General features: G+C 39.8%; 1 protein-coding gene across 3 annotated transcripts; it reads right to left on the bottom strand.

The window, feature by feature from the left end:
• Positions 1-2253: 2253 nt before the first annotated feature.
• CMC2 (C-X9-C motif containing 2) lies at positions 2254-17459 on the bottom strand. Of its 3 annotated transcripts, XM_061173533.1 has the most exons (4): positions 17251-17441; positions 10680-10795; positions 6201-6272; positions 2254-2640 (listed from the first exon to the last, which is right to left on the bottom strand). In XM_061173533.1, exons 2-4 carry the CDS (start codon positions 10758-10760, stop codon positions 2554-2556), a joined length of 240 nt encoding a protein of 79 aa, XP_061029516.1. In that variant the 5' UTR covers positions 10761-10795; positions 17251-17441; the 3' UTR covers positions 2254-2553. The 3 variants fall into 3 exon arrangements, with proteins under 3 accessions (XP_061029516.1, XP_061029514.1, XP_061029515.1); XM_061173531.1 differs by lacking the exon at positions 10680-10795 and having other exon boundaries at positions 17251-17459; XM_061173532.1 differs by lacking the exons at positions 6201-6272; positions 10680-10795 and having other exon boundaries at positions 17251-17459.
• Between the last annotated feature and the right edge of the window lie 143 nt (positions 17460-17602).

Genomic DNA, 17602 nt, shown 5'->3' with positions numbered 1-17602 from the left:
GCAACAAAGAGTAGCCCCCGCTCGCCGCAACTAGAGAAAGCCCGCATGCAGCAACGAAGACCCAATGCAGCCAAAAATAAATTAATTAATTAATTAAAAAAAAAAAAAAAGAAGACTGTCTCTCAACTCTCCCTCTCAACTCTCCACTGCCCTTCCCTTCAGAGCCAAGCCTTTTCAAAGGTGCTTAAATCCTCCAGCTCCACACGGGCTTCCACCCACTTCTCCACACCCCACACCACACCATTCTAAGGTCACACGTGACAGAGGAACCAAATCAACGGGTACCTCAGCCCTTACTTTGACCCAATGAAACTCACTCCTCCGTAACTACCTGGCAATCTGAGGCACCCTTCCCTGTGGTTTGCCTCCTACCTCTATGCCTGCTCCTTCTCTGTACACAGGGCTCCTTCTCCTGTCCTGAAATATCCATGTAAATTCATAAGACCCACCCAACTGTCAACTACAGATACCTCTGGGGAGTCAAGTAATATAGGGGTATAAAGGGTATCAAATTTTTACTCTGTAAGACATAAATTGTTTGAATGTTCCATAAAAAATGAACTTATACAATTTTTTTTAAGTTAAGTGACCCCAAAGTTTCATTCTGGTCTATAAAACACCACTCAGAGTCCACTGTCAACATGGGCCCATGGGGCATTAACTGCCATCTGCATGCTGCCCTCTCTCAAATCTGCTCTGGTCCCGGTGACTCTAATAAGCTCCAGGTTTGAACACTCAAAAGTCTAAAAGCCATCTCCATCCGGATCTTCCCCACACACTGCAAACTCAACACTTCACCACACCTCTGCTGTACTCCCTCCAGCTCAGGGCAGGGACCATCAGCATGAAAACACAAATCAAAAGCCTGAGACCCCCTGGACTCTTCTTAAACCCTCCACCTAGTCAGTCATGCTGACTCTAGGTCCAAATTCCCCTCAAATCTAGTCCCTCTTCTTGATCCCCAAGCCACTTCTTTAACTCAGGCCCTAATTTCTCATTTATGTTGGGGCAAAAACCAAATTGGTCTCCCTGGGTGTAATCTCCCATCTCTTCCAATTTCTCCCCCAAACCATAACCAGAAAAATATTATTAAAATACAAATTGAAACACATCATCCTTCCAACTAAGGCCCCTCCACAAATCCCTAGTCACCATTTCTAATTCCCCAACTGGTTATCATAGCACTGAAGATAAAATTGCAACAGAATTCAAAGCTGTTTGGGATCTTCTTCCACCAGTAGTTCTCATATCCCAGTCAGGCTAAGCAACCTTAAGTTCCTGAGAAAGTTCCATTTTCACTCTGTTTGCCAAAGGTCACCTTTGCTAAGGAGCTTTCTTGGAATAGCTCCTTCCTCCTGAAGGCTGGGCATGGATGCCCTATGTTTTCCATGACACCTACTTAATCATGGTACTTACTACACTACTGTAATAGTCAGCTTGTCAGTTTACTACAAGCTTCTGAAGACAAAATGTCTCACTTCTGTACCTGTACTGCCTGACACTTGGGGGAGGGGGCGGTGGGGAGGGCTGACTGAATAAATATTCATACATCTCAGTCTTGAAAGGGACCTCAGAATTAATTCTGCTTCTTCCTCCATGCCTTTATCGAATGTCTGTTACCCTGGGTAACCCCCTTGCTAAATGAATGTCCAGCCTCTTGAACACCTCTTGTGATGGGGAAATCACTACCAAACACTGATGCCCAACAAGGCCTCCTGCTGCACATGAAGGCAGAGCTCACGGCTCACAGTTTGCTGACACCTTATCCAACAGGAAGTTCAAGGCCCTGCTGTGGCCATGGCTGGAGGCTGGCTTCCAGACTGTCACAGGTCTCAGAAACACCCGGCAAAAGGAACACTGGCAGGACGGCTGCTAGAAATGAGTCTGGGAAGAAGGGCCCTGTGCCCAGCAAAGAGGAGGCACGCGGGCCTAAGGTTGATGCCCAGGAGACAACTGGCACCCAGGGTGGGCACCTTCAACCAAACGGAGAAGCTAAGTCTGCTCAGACTTAAATCCTAGCCAGACATAATGTTATCAATGCTAAACATTTAACCTTTTGGAAAAGAGCTCTTTAAAAACAATAAAGTTGGAAGATTTTCATAGAGTTAACACAGCTGGGATTTCCCCAAACTCTGTCTGCCCTACTAGCTGTGCCTTCAACGTTTACGCTCCAGAACTGCCACACTGCAAAAAGAGAAGTCTAACGGCACCATTTTGCCCTAATTCCAAGAGAGTCTAAGAGAACAGAGAAAATATGATTAGAATCAATGATTTTATTGAGGGAGATAAGTTACTCAAATGTCAACGGGCCGTAGGCAAAGGGAACAAACACGTTAGAAGTCTCAGGTGCGCTGGAAGAGGAGAGAGAGTTCTAACAGCTCTGCCCAACCAACATTCCGGATCCAGGGCTTCCATACTTCTCCAAGGCTCGATTTCTCATGGGTCACTTTCCATTCAAAGGATTCTGGAGACCAAATGCAACGGGATTCCTTCAGCTACCACCCAAGAGCCTTTGGGTCTTCTCTCAGCCAAGGCATCCAGTGAAAATGTGATCTATTTTTCAGATTCCTCTGGAGGATTAAAAAGTCTCTTTCGCATTGCGTTGCCACGCTCCCTGCTCTTGTTCCTCTTTTCCATGTACTGGAAAATAAAAGGAAGCGGGGGAGAAAAGAGACAATAGATTACGTCACCATTTACATACGTTAGATATTTAGATATATTTGCAAAATAAAAATAACGTTTTTACTGACAAAACTTCTACATGGCTCTTATTTCACTGAATCTGAGATTGGAAACAGTGACCTTAGAGGCCATCTAGTAAAATTTCATTCAATACAGTACAGCACCTAACTCCTAATAGGTGCAGAAATATTTGCTGAGTTAATTTCCTCCCAAAACGTGAATTCAATAAATATTTAGGATGGATGAGTCCTGTCCCTGTTCTCCAGAAGCTCACAATCTAGCGTGTCATCTAACCTCTACTTGAACACTTCTAATCAGGAGGCTCCCTACCCTGAGAGGCAGCCTGTTTAACTGTTGGACACTTCTACTTGTTCCAGAGCTTCTCGTGTTGAACCAATAAGTGTTTCCCTATAAATCCTCCTACTTCCCTCTATTTCTCCTTGCCTGCTACAATCTTCCAAATATCTGATTACAGGTAACCCACTATCTCTTTTACAGGCTGAACGCTGCTGGTTTCTACAACTGTTCCACAGAACATAGCTTCTGCCTTCTAAAGGCTTATCTGTAAAGTGCCTTTTATACAACACTTTAATATGAATAACCCCTTATAAAAAAATACCACACCAGAATTAAATACTCTAGTGCTCTAAACAAAGTCCGGCAGATATGGACTACAGTGGGCCTACTAGTTCTTATGACCTAGACACATCATATTTCTATAAATATTGCCAAAAGAGTAACTGGCTCTTAGTAACCATATTATCCTAATGGTTCATATGGAAACTTATAGTCAGCTGAACTTCCTAGGATTTTTTCATCATGAATAGTCATCAAACCCAATTCTCCCCAAATCCTATGTTTCTGTAATCGGTTGGATCTAAATGTAGTTTTCACCTTGGAGGATTTTAGCCTAGTATTCTGATCTGGCCGGCAGGTTATAACTAACAGGAAACCCAGAGCCTGGCACTGAGAAAAAGTACTTGTTTAAAGCAGAGAAACTTGAATATAAGTGGTTTCATACGTGTATATTTACATGCTTATAATATATACACAAATAAAGACATATTTTAAAGGTGCAAGAGGGGTTCTCAGGCAGAGTGGAAAAAAAGGAAAAGCAAATTCAAGTTGAAAAAACTGAGTATATGTGAATAACTGGACATCAAAATCTTTCAGCTGTCAGAGATATGGAAAGAAGCCACAGAAACAAAAGACGAGTGACAGAGCACTAACCAGGGACTCTGGCTGCCCTCCCCTGAGTCCTGAGATTAACACCTTTGAGTTACTTCATCTTCTGGGCCAGTAAGCTCAAATGTAAGGAGTTGGGCTAGATAATCTTTAAGAAGTTTTCTAGGTCTAAAGTTTTGACTGAAGAGTTCTAACATATCTTCTGGAATAGTAGCAGTTTTCAAACTTTTTTTTTCCTCATCAAAGGGCCATTTCAAATAACAGATGAAACACCAGGTCCCTTTAACCAAAACATTCCTTTTATCCGTCATACATTAATTTTCTTCATAAGACTGTCGGGGAGAGGGGAAGGGCGTTTCATTGCTTTAAAAGGTTAAAAAAAAAAAAAAAACGTTGTAGAACATGGAGGGATACCTGCTCTGAGAAAAATATTTGATATCCCTCTTTAATCATATGAAGCCTCCAACAATCAGGTTCAAAGGAGGGTCTTATGGGTAAGTCTTCAGAAGACAATACTCTGTAGCAGGCCAATAAAATAAGTCATAAAGCAAATTAAAACAGAGTCTATACTAAAATATATGTTACGGTATCTCCAAAGGGAGTCAACATGGCCCCTGAATAAAAGAAGAAAAAAAAAGGATAACTATGGTGTTATTCACAAAACGCCACCAAACAACGCAGATAGCATGGAAGGTCAATTAGCCAAAAACCAAACCAAACCAAACAAGTAAGAGAGACAAAAGAGGATGCTGCAAAAGTAGTAGTAGCGATTATTTCAATAAAAAGAACAAAAGCAGCAACACAGCAGCAAAGAGAGGATCAGAAAGAACTGGCCAGACCTTTTTTCTAGTTAAAAGCTTCAAAGAATGAAGTACTTAAATGACACATGAAGGAAATGGTAGGAGGAGAGCACTAGAAGCAGTAAATGGGAAACTGGGAAGCATTAAAAGCAGAGAGGAAATAAATGAGCACAGGTTCGGAGAATTGAAGGATGAAAGAACAGACGGAAAAACATCTATAAATCAGGTAATGAAGCAATGTAAAAACTACATAGAGGACTTAGAAAGTAGTCAAGGAGAAAACCTGAAATTTATACGAAAACAAACTCAGACAAAATAAGAAAAATATCTACACATTCTTCTACCAAACAGGAAAAAAAAAATTTCATATGAGGATCTAATCACCAAACCAATGGCAAAATCACTGAACTGTAAGGATAAAAAAAAATCTAAACTTAGGAAAAAAGCTATCTTATACAACTGAAAGCATGTAAGAAACAAACAGCTATACCAAATAAAACACTATGGGTTTTATTTTTCCATAATCTTACTGAAACAGGAACACAGCCCTAGGTTTAGTTTCCATATAAACTACCATTTACATATGATGAAAAAACTCTTTTCAAAAATCAGTTTAAAACACTTATACCCATTTGTTCACACAAAGAAAATTACTAGAACTCCAGGAAGTTTTTCAAACAGGAAAGATGCTGTAAAGGGATTCCAGGAAGGCGGGGGTGGGGGGGGGAGAGCCCCAAAGTGGAAAACACAAAAAATGATTCATAGATGCTGAATGGCTTCAAATATCATATCTAGTACCTTTCAATATGAGGCTTATAGGGGAAAAACAGTTCAAAAGTACAGAAAACGCAAATTGGAGGGCAGATTTTTAGTAGTTATATATTTTTAAAGGTTCTGGACCTAAAATATCTGATGAACAAAACAGAAATGGAATTAAATTTCTTTTCAAAGATTTAAAATGCACTCTGTTCAGTTTGCAGGACCTGCAAAAAGACAAACTTTGGCTATTTGCCCAAGTCCAAGTCATAGCCTAAAACTGTATTCAGGAAACGAGTCTTTCCAAACAAGTCAAACTAGATCCCTATGGGTTGTACATACTATAATTATAAAGAAATTCAAAATTTTAAAGCTGGAAAGAGCCTAAGTCTAGCCTCCTCATGTTATACAAGGAAATCGAGGCCCAGAGAGTTTTAGTTACCTGCTGTAGCTAAACACTGACTGACAAGTCTTTCTGCTGAACAGATTCAATGTCCTAAACCTTAAAAATTCATCCAAAGGAGTTACAGTGACTATTATAAGATAGTTGTTTTCATTTATGTACATGCAAAAAAAAATCAGCAATGTCCCAAAACTGTCCCCAGAAGACACTTTCATTTCTCCTCTTGGTTTTAGGGGAAGACATACATATAAAGTCAATTTTCGGTGTTATACAAAAATTTGCAAAAAACTTAATAATGGCAGTAATATATAATATTGTTCCAAGATGTTCTTTTCTATAGTTCAACCATTTCCATCCTTTAACATTTTCCTTACCTCATTCTTCAAGCATTTTCTCATCTCCCGATCAAGATCATTGCAATGACCAAAAAATTTCAGAATGCTGTGCTAAAAGGAAGAAAAGGCGTAAAATATTTCATCCCATATGCTAAGGTCTCTGGCACACAGAATTGAAACACTTATTCCTACAGAAATGGGTTTAATGGGTCACTTTGTCAATAAGCAAAGTTAATAGTTAAGCAAATAGTTAAGTCACCAGTATAAAATATACAAATAAACAGGCTTATCCTGGCATTCCTACAAAAGAGGAATAAATGCTCTATAGGTAGAAATGAAAAATAAAAAGACTTTTCTTTGATAAAAGAGAAGACTATTAACCTGCCAAAACCTCACAATGACCGAGTGAAAAGCATTTTGTTACCTAATACCCTTTCTTTTAAGGGCATGTTATCCATCCTCTATTATAGAGTAATGTCAAAGGGCAGTGTAGCCATATTGACACGACCAGTAACTTTCTTCACGAGCAAACACTCCTGTCCCATAGAAGAGTTACTTATGGAAAGCTTGGTGCCAAAGCCATTTTCTCATTTGCCTCCATTCAAAATGTCATCAAAATAAATTAGAAACACATAACACTATTATTAGACGGCCTGTAGGGGCCCCATAAACAAGCCACTAATTCACAATATCAGAAAATCAATGTCTGAATTCAAAGTCTGTTTTGTTTGAAAAGCAAAAATAAAAATCTTCTAGTGGTTTCAAGTCCTGTGACTATTATCATGGCAAAAAGTATATATGCTCCAAAGCAGATAAAGACTGATATCAAGAACCTGAATTTTAGTAGGGCCATAATTAGTGTGTCTGCATGTCACGATTTTTATGCGTAGGTCGGACAGCATGGTGATCTCCTATAATGACATGCCATAAATGCTTAACTAGTAACAATAAGCACATCTTTTCCTTTTCTTTCTAATTAAGGCTTTCATGGAAACCAGACAACACATAATTAGTAATAGTCATGCTACTTCTTTTTTCCCTGTTTCTTCACCACTTTAAATGTACTTTTCTGGTCCACATTGAATAAATGGTCAGAGTTTTTCTGGCAAGCATTTTAAGATCTCCTACTGATTACCTAATTACCTTTTCAGGATAAATATTTCCTGTGTATAAACTACCTCCTTGAAAACAAACAGGGACAATGCTTTTTCACACACCTTCTGGCCAAACAGAAATACCAGAAATGGTTAAACTTTTAGAATGTAAGGCAATATTTCATAGTTTAGTTTATATTTATTCATATCATCCCATACACATACATCTTATTTTAAAAATTCAAGACAAAAACTAATTTATATTTTCACTTCCACCTCAACATTAGCCCAAATGAGAATTATACTCTTGTGACATTATGTGAAAAACAAACCCAAAACGCCCCAGTGGAGTTGGTAAAAGAAATGCCCATGGACTGCACTTCTCTTGTATACACGTGCATAAGCCTCCAATGCCTGGTGTCTGTTTCTAGAGAACAAACTGGTAGAGCAACTGATTGAATAAGTGAATCAATCAGTCAGTGTCTGGAAGACAGTGTCCCAGGCACTAGGGACACAACAGTGAGCAAGGTGGACCTGGGCCCTACTCTCATAGCTCAGAGTCAGAGGAAAGAGACAAATCATGAAGTGATCGCTATAAAGCAGCGGTTCTCAAAGTGTAGTCCCCAGGGCTACCCAAGACCTTTCCAGGGGAAGGTAAAATCTATCTTCCTAATAATTGAAGATCTTATTTGCTTTGCTCACTTTCATTCTCTCACAAGGGTACAGTGGATTTTTCCAGAGGCTACATGAAGTGTAATATCACCACAGATTGAGTGCAGAGACAGATATGAGAACCAGCTGTATTCTATTAAACCAAACATTAAAGAGAACTGCAAAAATGCAAAAGCAATGTCACTCTTTCCACCGTTTTTTGGGGGGTTTTTTGTTTTTTCTTGTTTTTTTTTAATTTATTTTTGGCTGTGTTGGGTCTTTGTTTCTGTGCGAGGGCTTTCTCTAGTTGCGGCAAGTGGGGGCCACTCTTCATCGCGGTGCGCGGGCCTCTCACTATCGTGGCCTCTCTTGTTGCAGAGCACAGGCTCCAGACGCGCAGGCTCAGTAGTTGTGGCTCACGGGCCTAGTTGCTCCGCGGCATGTGGGATCTTCCCAGACCAGGGCTCGAACCCGTGTCCCCTGCATTAGCAGGCAGATTCTCAACCACTGCGCCACCAGGGAAGCCCTCCACCGTTTTTTTGTTTTGGAAAATAAGGTCTTTTTTATGAAAAATAACTATTAACATGTAATGGGTTTATTATTACAGTTTTAAAATAAATTAGTATTTTTTAATTTCTCAGTTTTAATTTCTAATTCACTAAATATTGGTAGATATAGTCCACATAAACAAAAGTTCTTTGGGGTCGTCAATAACTTTTAAGAGTGTGAAGGAGTCCTGAGACCAAAAAGTGTAAGAGTAACTGCCATAACGTAGGAAATCTATTATGTACAGTATTACTGGAGTACAGAGAATCCGGGCCAGGAAAGAAAAGGAAGAGGAAATGACAAATTAAGCAGAATAAAGCCTGGAGGATGATAAAACCTGATCAAGCAAATGAGAAGTTGAGACAGTGAGGAAGGCTCTAAGTTAAGCATAGGAAAAAAGCAAGTAAAAAGGCTTAGAAGACAAAAACATGCTCCAGTACAACTGCAGACAAGAACACGCAGGAAGGATGAGGGGCGCGGGGGGGGGGGGGGGGGCGGGGGGGGCATGTAGTCAAGCCCAAGAGTAAGTAGGGGCCAGTACATGAAGGCCTCAAAACACAAAGAAATTTTAGAGTTTATTCTACAGGCAAAGGGAGCCATTAAGGGGAACAGTGATTAAACTTACGACTGAGAGAGCACTCCAGATGCAGCATGGAAAGTGAATTGGGACAGAAAAGAGGACAAAACAGTCATGGGACCAGGTGGCCCCAGTAAGATAATGTTGGAATCAACTGGTGTTAAGAACAGACATATAAATCAGTGGAACAGACTAGAGAGCCCAGAAGTAGACCCATTCACATATGGTCAGCCGATTTTTGACAAAGGCACCAAGGTAATTTAGTGGGGAAAGGACAGTCTCTTCAACAAATGGTGCTGGAATAACTGGGTATCCGCAGGGAGAGAAATAAACCTTGACTCATACCTCACACCATACACAAAAATTAACTTGAGTCACAGATCTAAATTTTAAAAGCTAAAACTATAAAACTTCTAGAAGAAAAAATAGGAGAAAATCTTTGTGACCGGGAAATATACAAAGATCCTTAGAACACAAAAAACATAAACAATAAAAGAAAAAACTGGTAAATTAGACTTCATCAAACTTACAAACGGCTCTTTGTAACACATCTTTAAGAAAATAAAAAAGGATGCCACAGACTGGGAGAAAATATTCACAATACACTTATGAGACATAGGACTTGTATGCCAAATGATAAAAAGAATTCTTACAACTCAATAACAAGACAAAACAACCCAATTTTAAAATATGGGCGAAAGACGTTATATGAATGGCCAATAAGTACATGAAAAGATGCTTAAAGTCATCAGCCCCCAGGGAAACACAATTTAAAACCAAATAATATACTATGACACATCCATAGAATGGCTAAAGTTAAAAAGACTTACAATATCAATTCTTATTAGTTATCTATTTTATACATATTAGTGAATATATGTCAATCCCACAGTATCAATTCTTAATCTAGATGTATGGCAGAAATAGTTTGCCGAAAAGTATATTGTCATCAACAACATTCTTTGAACCAGTATAAATACCTGACCTCACAGGTCATCAGCATTCCTTACTACCTTACTTTTAGTCTTAAAATTTTACTCATTTAAATAATACTATTATTGGAATCTGATATATCTACAGTTTATAAATAACATGAAGGAAATAATGCATCATGCAAAGTTAAAGAAAAACACAAATGCTCCTTATAACTGTCTCATACATCAAATACATGAAAAAAGCTAAATATTTGACATTGGGAAAAATATCAGATTAATTTAACGCATTCCAAAAATGGGCTTATTTTCTATTTTGGTTTTAACCATGGAATTTTATTTTCATTCCACTAACAACCAAGTAAACCTGTCAAATTAGGCCAGTCATAATTTAAATCTAGTTAACATATAATTATAAAAAATGTTTCAACTTCCTTTAAACACAGAACTGTAGAAGTCAAGGAGCAAGGAACAGGGATTCTAATTACTATATATCATTTCAGAAGCTCCCTAATAAACTACCGTGCTTGATTTCTACTTATCATAAAGGGAAGTGGTTTCTAAAAAAAATCACAAGCATCAACTGCTAATCTTTACTAAGCTAAGACCCATAACTAAGACATTATCATTTCCTTCCATTAATGGAGATAACGTTTTACATCGGTGTGCTGTACCTAGGTTTCATTTTTGCTTTATGGTCATTTTTCTGAACTCTTACATTTTTGTGACATTCCTTAAGCAAGTTAATCAAGACGTTGCATTCTTCAGTATGCAAGTGTGGAGATAAGTCAGGATGCATCTTTAGGAGAAGGAGATGGAGCACAGCAGAGCAACCTGTGGATACAAGAGTGTCTTGAATATGTGTGACTGTACTTGTTAATGCGACCTAAAACTATTTTCAGTAAGAACCTGCAGTGACCTTTATCAGAAAAAAATGCTGACCTTAGGCAAATTATTAAACTTGAGCCTCAGCTTCCTTATCCAATGACTTAACAGATTTGGCAGATTATCAGGAGTGTTTAGAGAACATGCAGGTTCGGAAAAAAGCGGACTCCTCAAGAGACCCAATCCTGGAAATAGGTGCTCAAGCAGAAACAGCTTGCCTATGTTAATAAGCCTGACTTCAATTACTTTTCCCACATTCCTGAAATTGATTACAACTCATTTTGTTCGGATGAAATTCTACCAATGAAGAGAACTGGCCTATTAATCCCTTTTAAATGTATAAGGGTTAAAGGGCCATTAGTCAGTCTCACATCAGTGTGAATTAATGTAGACTGCTTTCTTCCTAACTAACATCTGGCTGAGAAAATCTAACTAAACCATGAAGAGAAACAAGAAGCAGATGTGGAAATTTTTTTCTCAAATTTAGCATATATACTCATAAAATGCAATTATTACAATTAAAACAAGAAGCTAAAATCCCTGAAATTAAGTTTAATTGTTTCATTTCACAAAGAAGAAAATTAGCAGCCAAGGTCTAAGATAAAACATCATTTTCAGGTGTTTGCTATATTTATGCAGCACTATTCACCTATTCTTTTCTTAAACCTATTCTTTTTAACTCAGAAAAGATTACTACACATCCACCAGAATAGCTATAATCACAAAATCAGACAATACCAAGCACCGGTTAGGATGTGGAGGAAAGGGACCTTACTCATTGCAACTGGGAATGCTAAATAGTACAGACACTTTGGAAAACAATTTGGCAGTTTCTTAAGAAATTAAACACAAACTTAACATATGACCTGGAAACTGCACTCCTAAGACCACACCCAAGAGAAATGAAAACATATATCCCCACAAAGACTTATATGTGAATGTTCATAGCATTATTCATAATAGTCAATACTGGAATCAATCCAAATGTCTAATAATCAAGTAATGGATAAACATATCGGTGTATCTATACAATGGGGTACTACTACCTAGCAATTAAAAAGAATGAACTTATACATGTGCCAACATGGAGGAACCTCAAAAGCACTAAATTAAATGAAATAAGCCATATTCAAAAGACTGTAATGTATGATTCCATTTATATGCAATGTCTAAAAAAGGCAAATTTGTAGAGACAAAAAGCTGATCAATGCCTAGGCCCAAAGGTGAGAGTGGGGATTAATTTGCAAATGGCACAAAGAAAACTTTGGGGGACGAAAATATTCTAAAATAGGATTGTGGTAATGACTGCACAACTGTAGAAGCTTACTAAAATCACTGAATTCACTTAGAGTGAGCGAATTCTATGTATGTAAATTATACCTTAATAAAGCTGTTAAAAAATGTTCCAAGAAATTCAAACTGCCCACCAACCTCCCACTCCCGACAAATAAAATCGTTAAAAATGACTAAACAAATAATTGCAGAGAATTATAATATACCTACTATTTCAGATTTCAAGTTACAAAAATATCAGAAGATCACTGTTCCACTGAGTAACTACTAAACACACACACACACACACACACACACACCCCATCTAAAGATCACAAATCAGGCCGCTGTGCCAAGTAAGTATTTGAGTATTTGAAATGGAAACTGGAAATGCAGCCAAGTTCAAGTTCTGTCTGCCTGTCACCAATGACAAAGTCTTTTCAAAGATATAAAAAGTTTGCCTCAGAAAAATGAGGTCTCATACAGTCCAGCAATTTAAGTCATCTAATATTATACCAGTATTATATACCTACACTTATGTATATATTAGTTATCCTGCTTCTGCCTTGCTTATTTTTTCTGAAGGGAGATGTACACTGGTTTAGTCACCTAGAAAATGCCGTTAACATTTTATTTTGTAAATACATTTGACAAAATATTTTTGCATATTTCTATCAACCAGCCCTCAAATGTGTGCTTTTACAGTTCAGAAACAAGCTTCTGATGTACTGACATGACCTCTCTCATTGGTAAGGTAAAGCTTAAGAACACACTTGGCTGCTGAGATAAATATACACATGCACCTTGTATATAAGCATAAATGTATATCATGATACATATTTTTCCTCCCTCCACAAAAGTTTATTTCAAATACGTGCGCTACTGTAGACCCAGCCACGGTGCCAATAAAACGCCTTCCTGTCTACCTATTTATCCTAGATGATAGTGTCAAACAAGAAAATGGTTTCATATAGTTTCCTTTTCCTATTTTTCTTGGTGAAAGCTGTGACTTAACCTAAAGCTCTAAACACTTACCTTATCCCTTATCTAACAAATTCCTTGCTTTATCAATCATTCCCCTCTTGCCTCCACCCTATCTTTTTAGATATTCTCTTCTTCCCCTTTCCCTCTATCTACCGGCTTTGGCTAACTGCTGGTGTATATGCAGATGCACTGCTGTACTCTTGGGTGTAATATACAAAACATAACTCTAAAACAATGGCATTGTTCTTAGAGCACATTGAAATGAGTGCTGACACCTTCCAGTAGTCATCTTTAAAAGCTTATTCTAGTAACACTATTGTAACTCAAAGTAACATTTTATGAACTGAATAAAAGCTAAATATATATTGTATATGCTTATTTTTAAAATTTCATCAAAGCCATAAGAATATATCCACATTATTAGAGCAGAAAATAATTTCTTGAACACTTAACACGTGCAGGCACAAGTCTTATAATCTTCCCAATAACCAGAGGAAGTAGGTACCTTTTTAAGTTCAGTTAAACCATAAGAAATAGCTTTTTTGTAGGTCAAAATACGCATTACTCATATTTTCATAGCAAAACTAAGCCCCGGGTCACCCAGTAAGTGACAGAGTTACTACGCAATGTAATCTCCCACCGTGACAGATTTTTCCCGCATTCAAAATAGGAAAGACATGCCTTCCCAGCAGTTTGTGAATGAAATAAATTCAGATAGAAAAAAACTATTTCCCAAAGAACCTCTGGTTAGCTACAACTTCAACAGGGACTAACTAATTCTAGGCCTAGGTTCAAGAAGTCAATGTAATATTATCCTGTATTATTAGAAATAGAGGATCTGTCTACATCAAGAAAAAGAAAAGTATTGTGTTTGTCCTGATCAGCCATGTCCAGAATACTGACAATTTGAGTACCCCCGGGGGGAATGCTCAGGATGGAGATGGCTCTGACACTAGGTTTAAACAGGAAGCCATTCATGAAATTGGGAATATTTACTAACTTAGGGAAACCCACAACAGAGGAGACAGATTAAAAGAACAGCCTGGTTAAGTACGACAAGTAATGGATTTGAAGGGAGAAGATGTAGGTCTGAAGGCAAAGGCTGTGGACACAGCTATTCACAAGTTATATCACTTTGGCTAACTTAATCTGAGACCTAAGTCTCTTCTTCTATAAAATGGAATTAGCTCTTGACCTATATCATGAGGTTTTGTTTTTGTTTTTTAATTTTTTTAAATTTTATTTATTTATTTTTGGCTGCATTGGGTCTTCGTTGCTGCACAGGCTTTCTCTAGTGCGCAGGCTTCTCATTGCGGTGGCTTCTCTTGTTGCAGAGCACAGGCTCTAGATGCGTGGGCTTCAGTAGTTATGGCTGGCGGGCTCCAGAGCACAGGCTCAGTAGTTGTGGCGCACGGACTTAGTTGCTCTGTGGCATGTGGGATCTTCCCAGACCAGGGCTCGAACCCATGTCCCCTGCATTGGCAGGCGGATTCCTAACCACTGCGCCACCAGGGAAGTCCCTATCATGAGGTTTAAAATAACATATGTGAGAGTATCTGAAATAGTGAAGAGTGTGTGCGACAAAGGTAAAGTATTATTAGTATATCTGAAATGCCCTGTCACCTGATGGGAAAGGCTGAACTGAACTGACTCTGAGATAATTTCAGAGGACAGGACTGGAAACCAAAGTGTGGAAGGTACAGAGGCAGTTGTCATCTTCCTGGAGCTGTCCAACAATGAAACAGGCTGCTGTGTGAACTTCTCATTTATCTGTCCTAATGTACCCAAGAGACTGGCTAAGTTAATTAAGGATGTTACAGAGTATATTCTTACGTTGCATCCTTACGTTTCTTCTCAAATCTACGTTCACAATTAAATTTAAGCCATTTCCAAAAATAAAATTTGCACTCAAGGGATAAACGCTTGTTACTACCGATAATACAGAAAACAATTTCAAAAGGTAATTATGAACATCAGCCGCACTATTGAAGCAAAGGTGAAGGGAACGTTCATTTGTGACAAGACTTTGTGTATGGGTATTTGCAGTGAGAAAGAGAGGGATAAATTCCATTCAAACTGTTAGTACTTAGTTAAACACAAAACTTCAGTCCCACTTTTACACTGGCATTTAGAAACCATCAGAACGGTTTACTTGTCACAGCTACAACTCTTCCTTCCCCATGCCAATCCCATCCACTTCCTCAGGTATGCACACATTGATACCACAACAGTCCACTTAAACTCCTAAAAATGTTCATCTGTGACAATCTGATATTTTGATAACTGGCTAATAGGCCCCTGCAAAGCAACTGTAACTTTTACTTGGGGTTAAGCTGGGAGGGTTGAAGCAGTAGGGTGCCCTCACTAAAGACATAAAAACTATATAGTCTTATTTTATTCACTGCTTCACCTTATTCTACCGAGACCCTGAGGTAAAATTTTTCTAACGCGTATTCTATGATAGGTAGAAGATTTCAACCACCAGGTGGCACAATTTTAGAAAATAAAAAAACCCAGAGTAAGAGATACAGTAACTAGTGAAGAAAAGGGAGGAAGCATTCTAATAACACACTTCAGCAGATCTATGATCACAAGGGGGAAACCCTATATTTTAACGCCACTTAGGTTTTCTTTAGAAAGATTTTGCTATTGTGTGGCCCCACCAGAAAGAAATTTACACTACAGTGATAATTTCTAATGTCATTTTAAAACAAGGCCAGAAAAGCTCTTGTTCAGAGTCTGAAGAATCTGTTCTCCAGGAAAAATGATAAAATAATACTTAATGCTTTCTTAAATATACTTTTTTAAAGTCTAATTTCAGAAAGCACCGGAATCAGTTAAATGAGTGTTTCTCTACTTCAAACTGCACCATATTCAGCAGAGGTAGCAGACACAGCAGGGGCCTACCTACCCTACCCTTTTATTTAGCACAGCTGCAAAGTCACCGAATCTAAACAGGTGCTTTAGAGTAAGTGACAAGTGCTCCCAGAGTACAGACCATGCCCCACTGCTACTGAGAGCAACCCACATGATTTCTCAAGGAATGGGCCCAGGTGCAGCTTTCCCTGAGCCAATATTTATCAGCACTTACTTGGTGCTGAGCACTCTGTCAGATCACATGAATTTCAGAGGAAAAAAAATTAGCCCATGAACGTCAACGAACACACAGGCTAGTGAGGGAAGGGACATTCTCCTAAATGCACATAGTAAATGCCCCATAAATGTCTGCTGAACGTTGAATGTAGGATTACCATGGATTTGAGAATTGATTCAGACCTCGACATAGTTTTTTTTTTTAAAAAGGTGGGAAATGAGGGTCACTTTAAATCAACCAAACAAGTACGGAAGCCTGTGTGTATAGAAAAGGAGACACAAGGGGTGTCACAACAGAATTCCTCTGCCAGCGCAAACTTCTTTTATGCATGTAAGTCTTCAAATGAAGGCTTCCAGAACTCGGATTTACTGAAGACTCTTCATAAACCACTTAGTGTGAAACGACAAGCTCAGTAATCTTGAAACCCAATAAACGAGATTTGAATGTCACTCTCCTTGAAAAGCGTACTGAGGGTGATCTTACTGGATTCTCGCATCGCACGACGGATTGGTGGGAACTTTCTCTGAAGCTGAGATGCGCCCTAACAGGCTCTCACCTACCACAAGCAAATCCTAAACGCCTGGATACCCAGTAACAGTAATAATCATACAACGTACTGAGCGCTCACCGCGTCCGACACGGTGTTCAGGGCTTCCCTTCTCACAACCGAGGCGCTCGGTTATACCCATTTCACAGGCGAGGAAGCTGACGCTCGGGGTGAGGAGGAGCTCGCCCCAGGTCACAGGCTCGAGAGCGGCGGCGGGGCCGATTCCCGCAGAGTGAAAGGTCTACACCGAAGCCGGCTCTCAACTACCAGCGCGCGTCCCAGAGAATGCCCGAGGGCGGGGAGCTCAGGACGACTCCAACGCCCCGGCAACACCCAGCGCAGTGGTCCCAACCCCCCAGGCGGGCGCGAAGTCCCGGCAGGATGGCACACCGCGGGGCGCGCGAGTTGGGGACCTGAGGGGGGACAGGTGAGTGTCCCGCGGCCTCCCCTCACACTTCAGCCACGAAGAGAGCGCTCCTCGGAACGGCCCGGACCCCCGAGACTCACCCGACTGGCGGCCACACCCGGAGAGCGGAAGCGGTATTCACCGGCGAAGACGCTGCACCCAAAAGCCGGCGGCCACGGCGCCGGAGCCGGGACAGCTCCGGGTGGCGAAGGTTCCGCGCCCTCCACGCCTGACCCCGCTCGGCCAGCCCCCACTGCTCGCCGCCCGATGCGCATGCGCCATCCGGCCTGGACCGGCCCATTTTCTGGCGCTGTAGAGGGAGGGAGAGCGAGTCCGCGAAGGCGCGGCAGAGCCTGAACTTTAAGTCGAACCGACGAGCCAGATTTCGTGGCTGGGATTAGAGCATTCAAACAATATTCTCTGCTAAGAAGAGTGAGGCGGGGGCTCGGCGAG

This window comes from Eubalaena glacialis, chromosome 18, assembly GCF_028564815.1.
Source record: "Eubalaena glacialis isolate mEubGla1 chromosome 18, mEubGla1.1.hap2.+ XY, whole genome shotgun sequence".
NCBI lineage: Eukaryota > Metazoa > Chordata > Mammalia > Artiodactyla > Balaenidae > Eubalaena > Eubalaena glacialis.
Note: the sequence above shows the minus strand (reverse complement) of the source record. Positions and strands in the feature narration are given on the sequence as shown.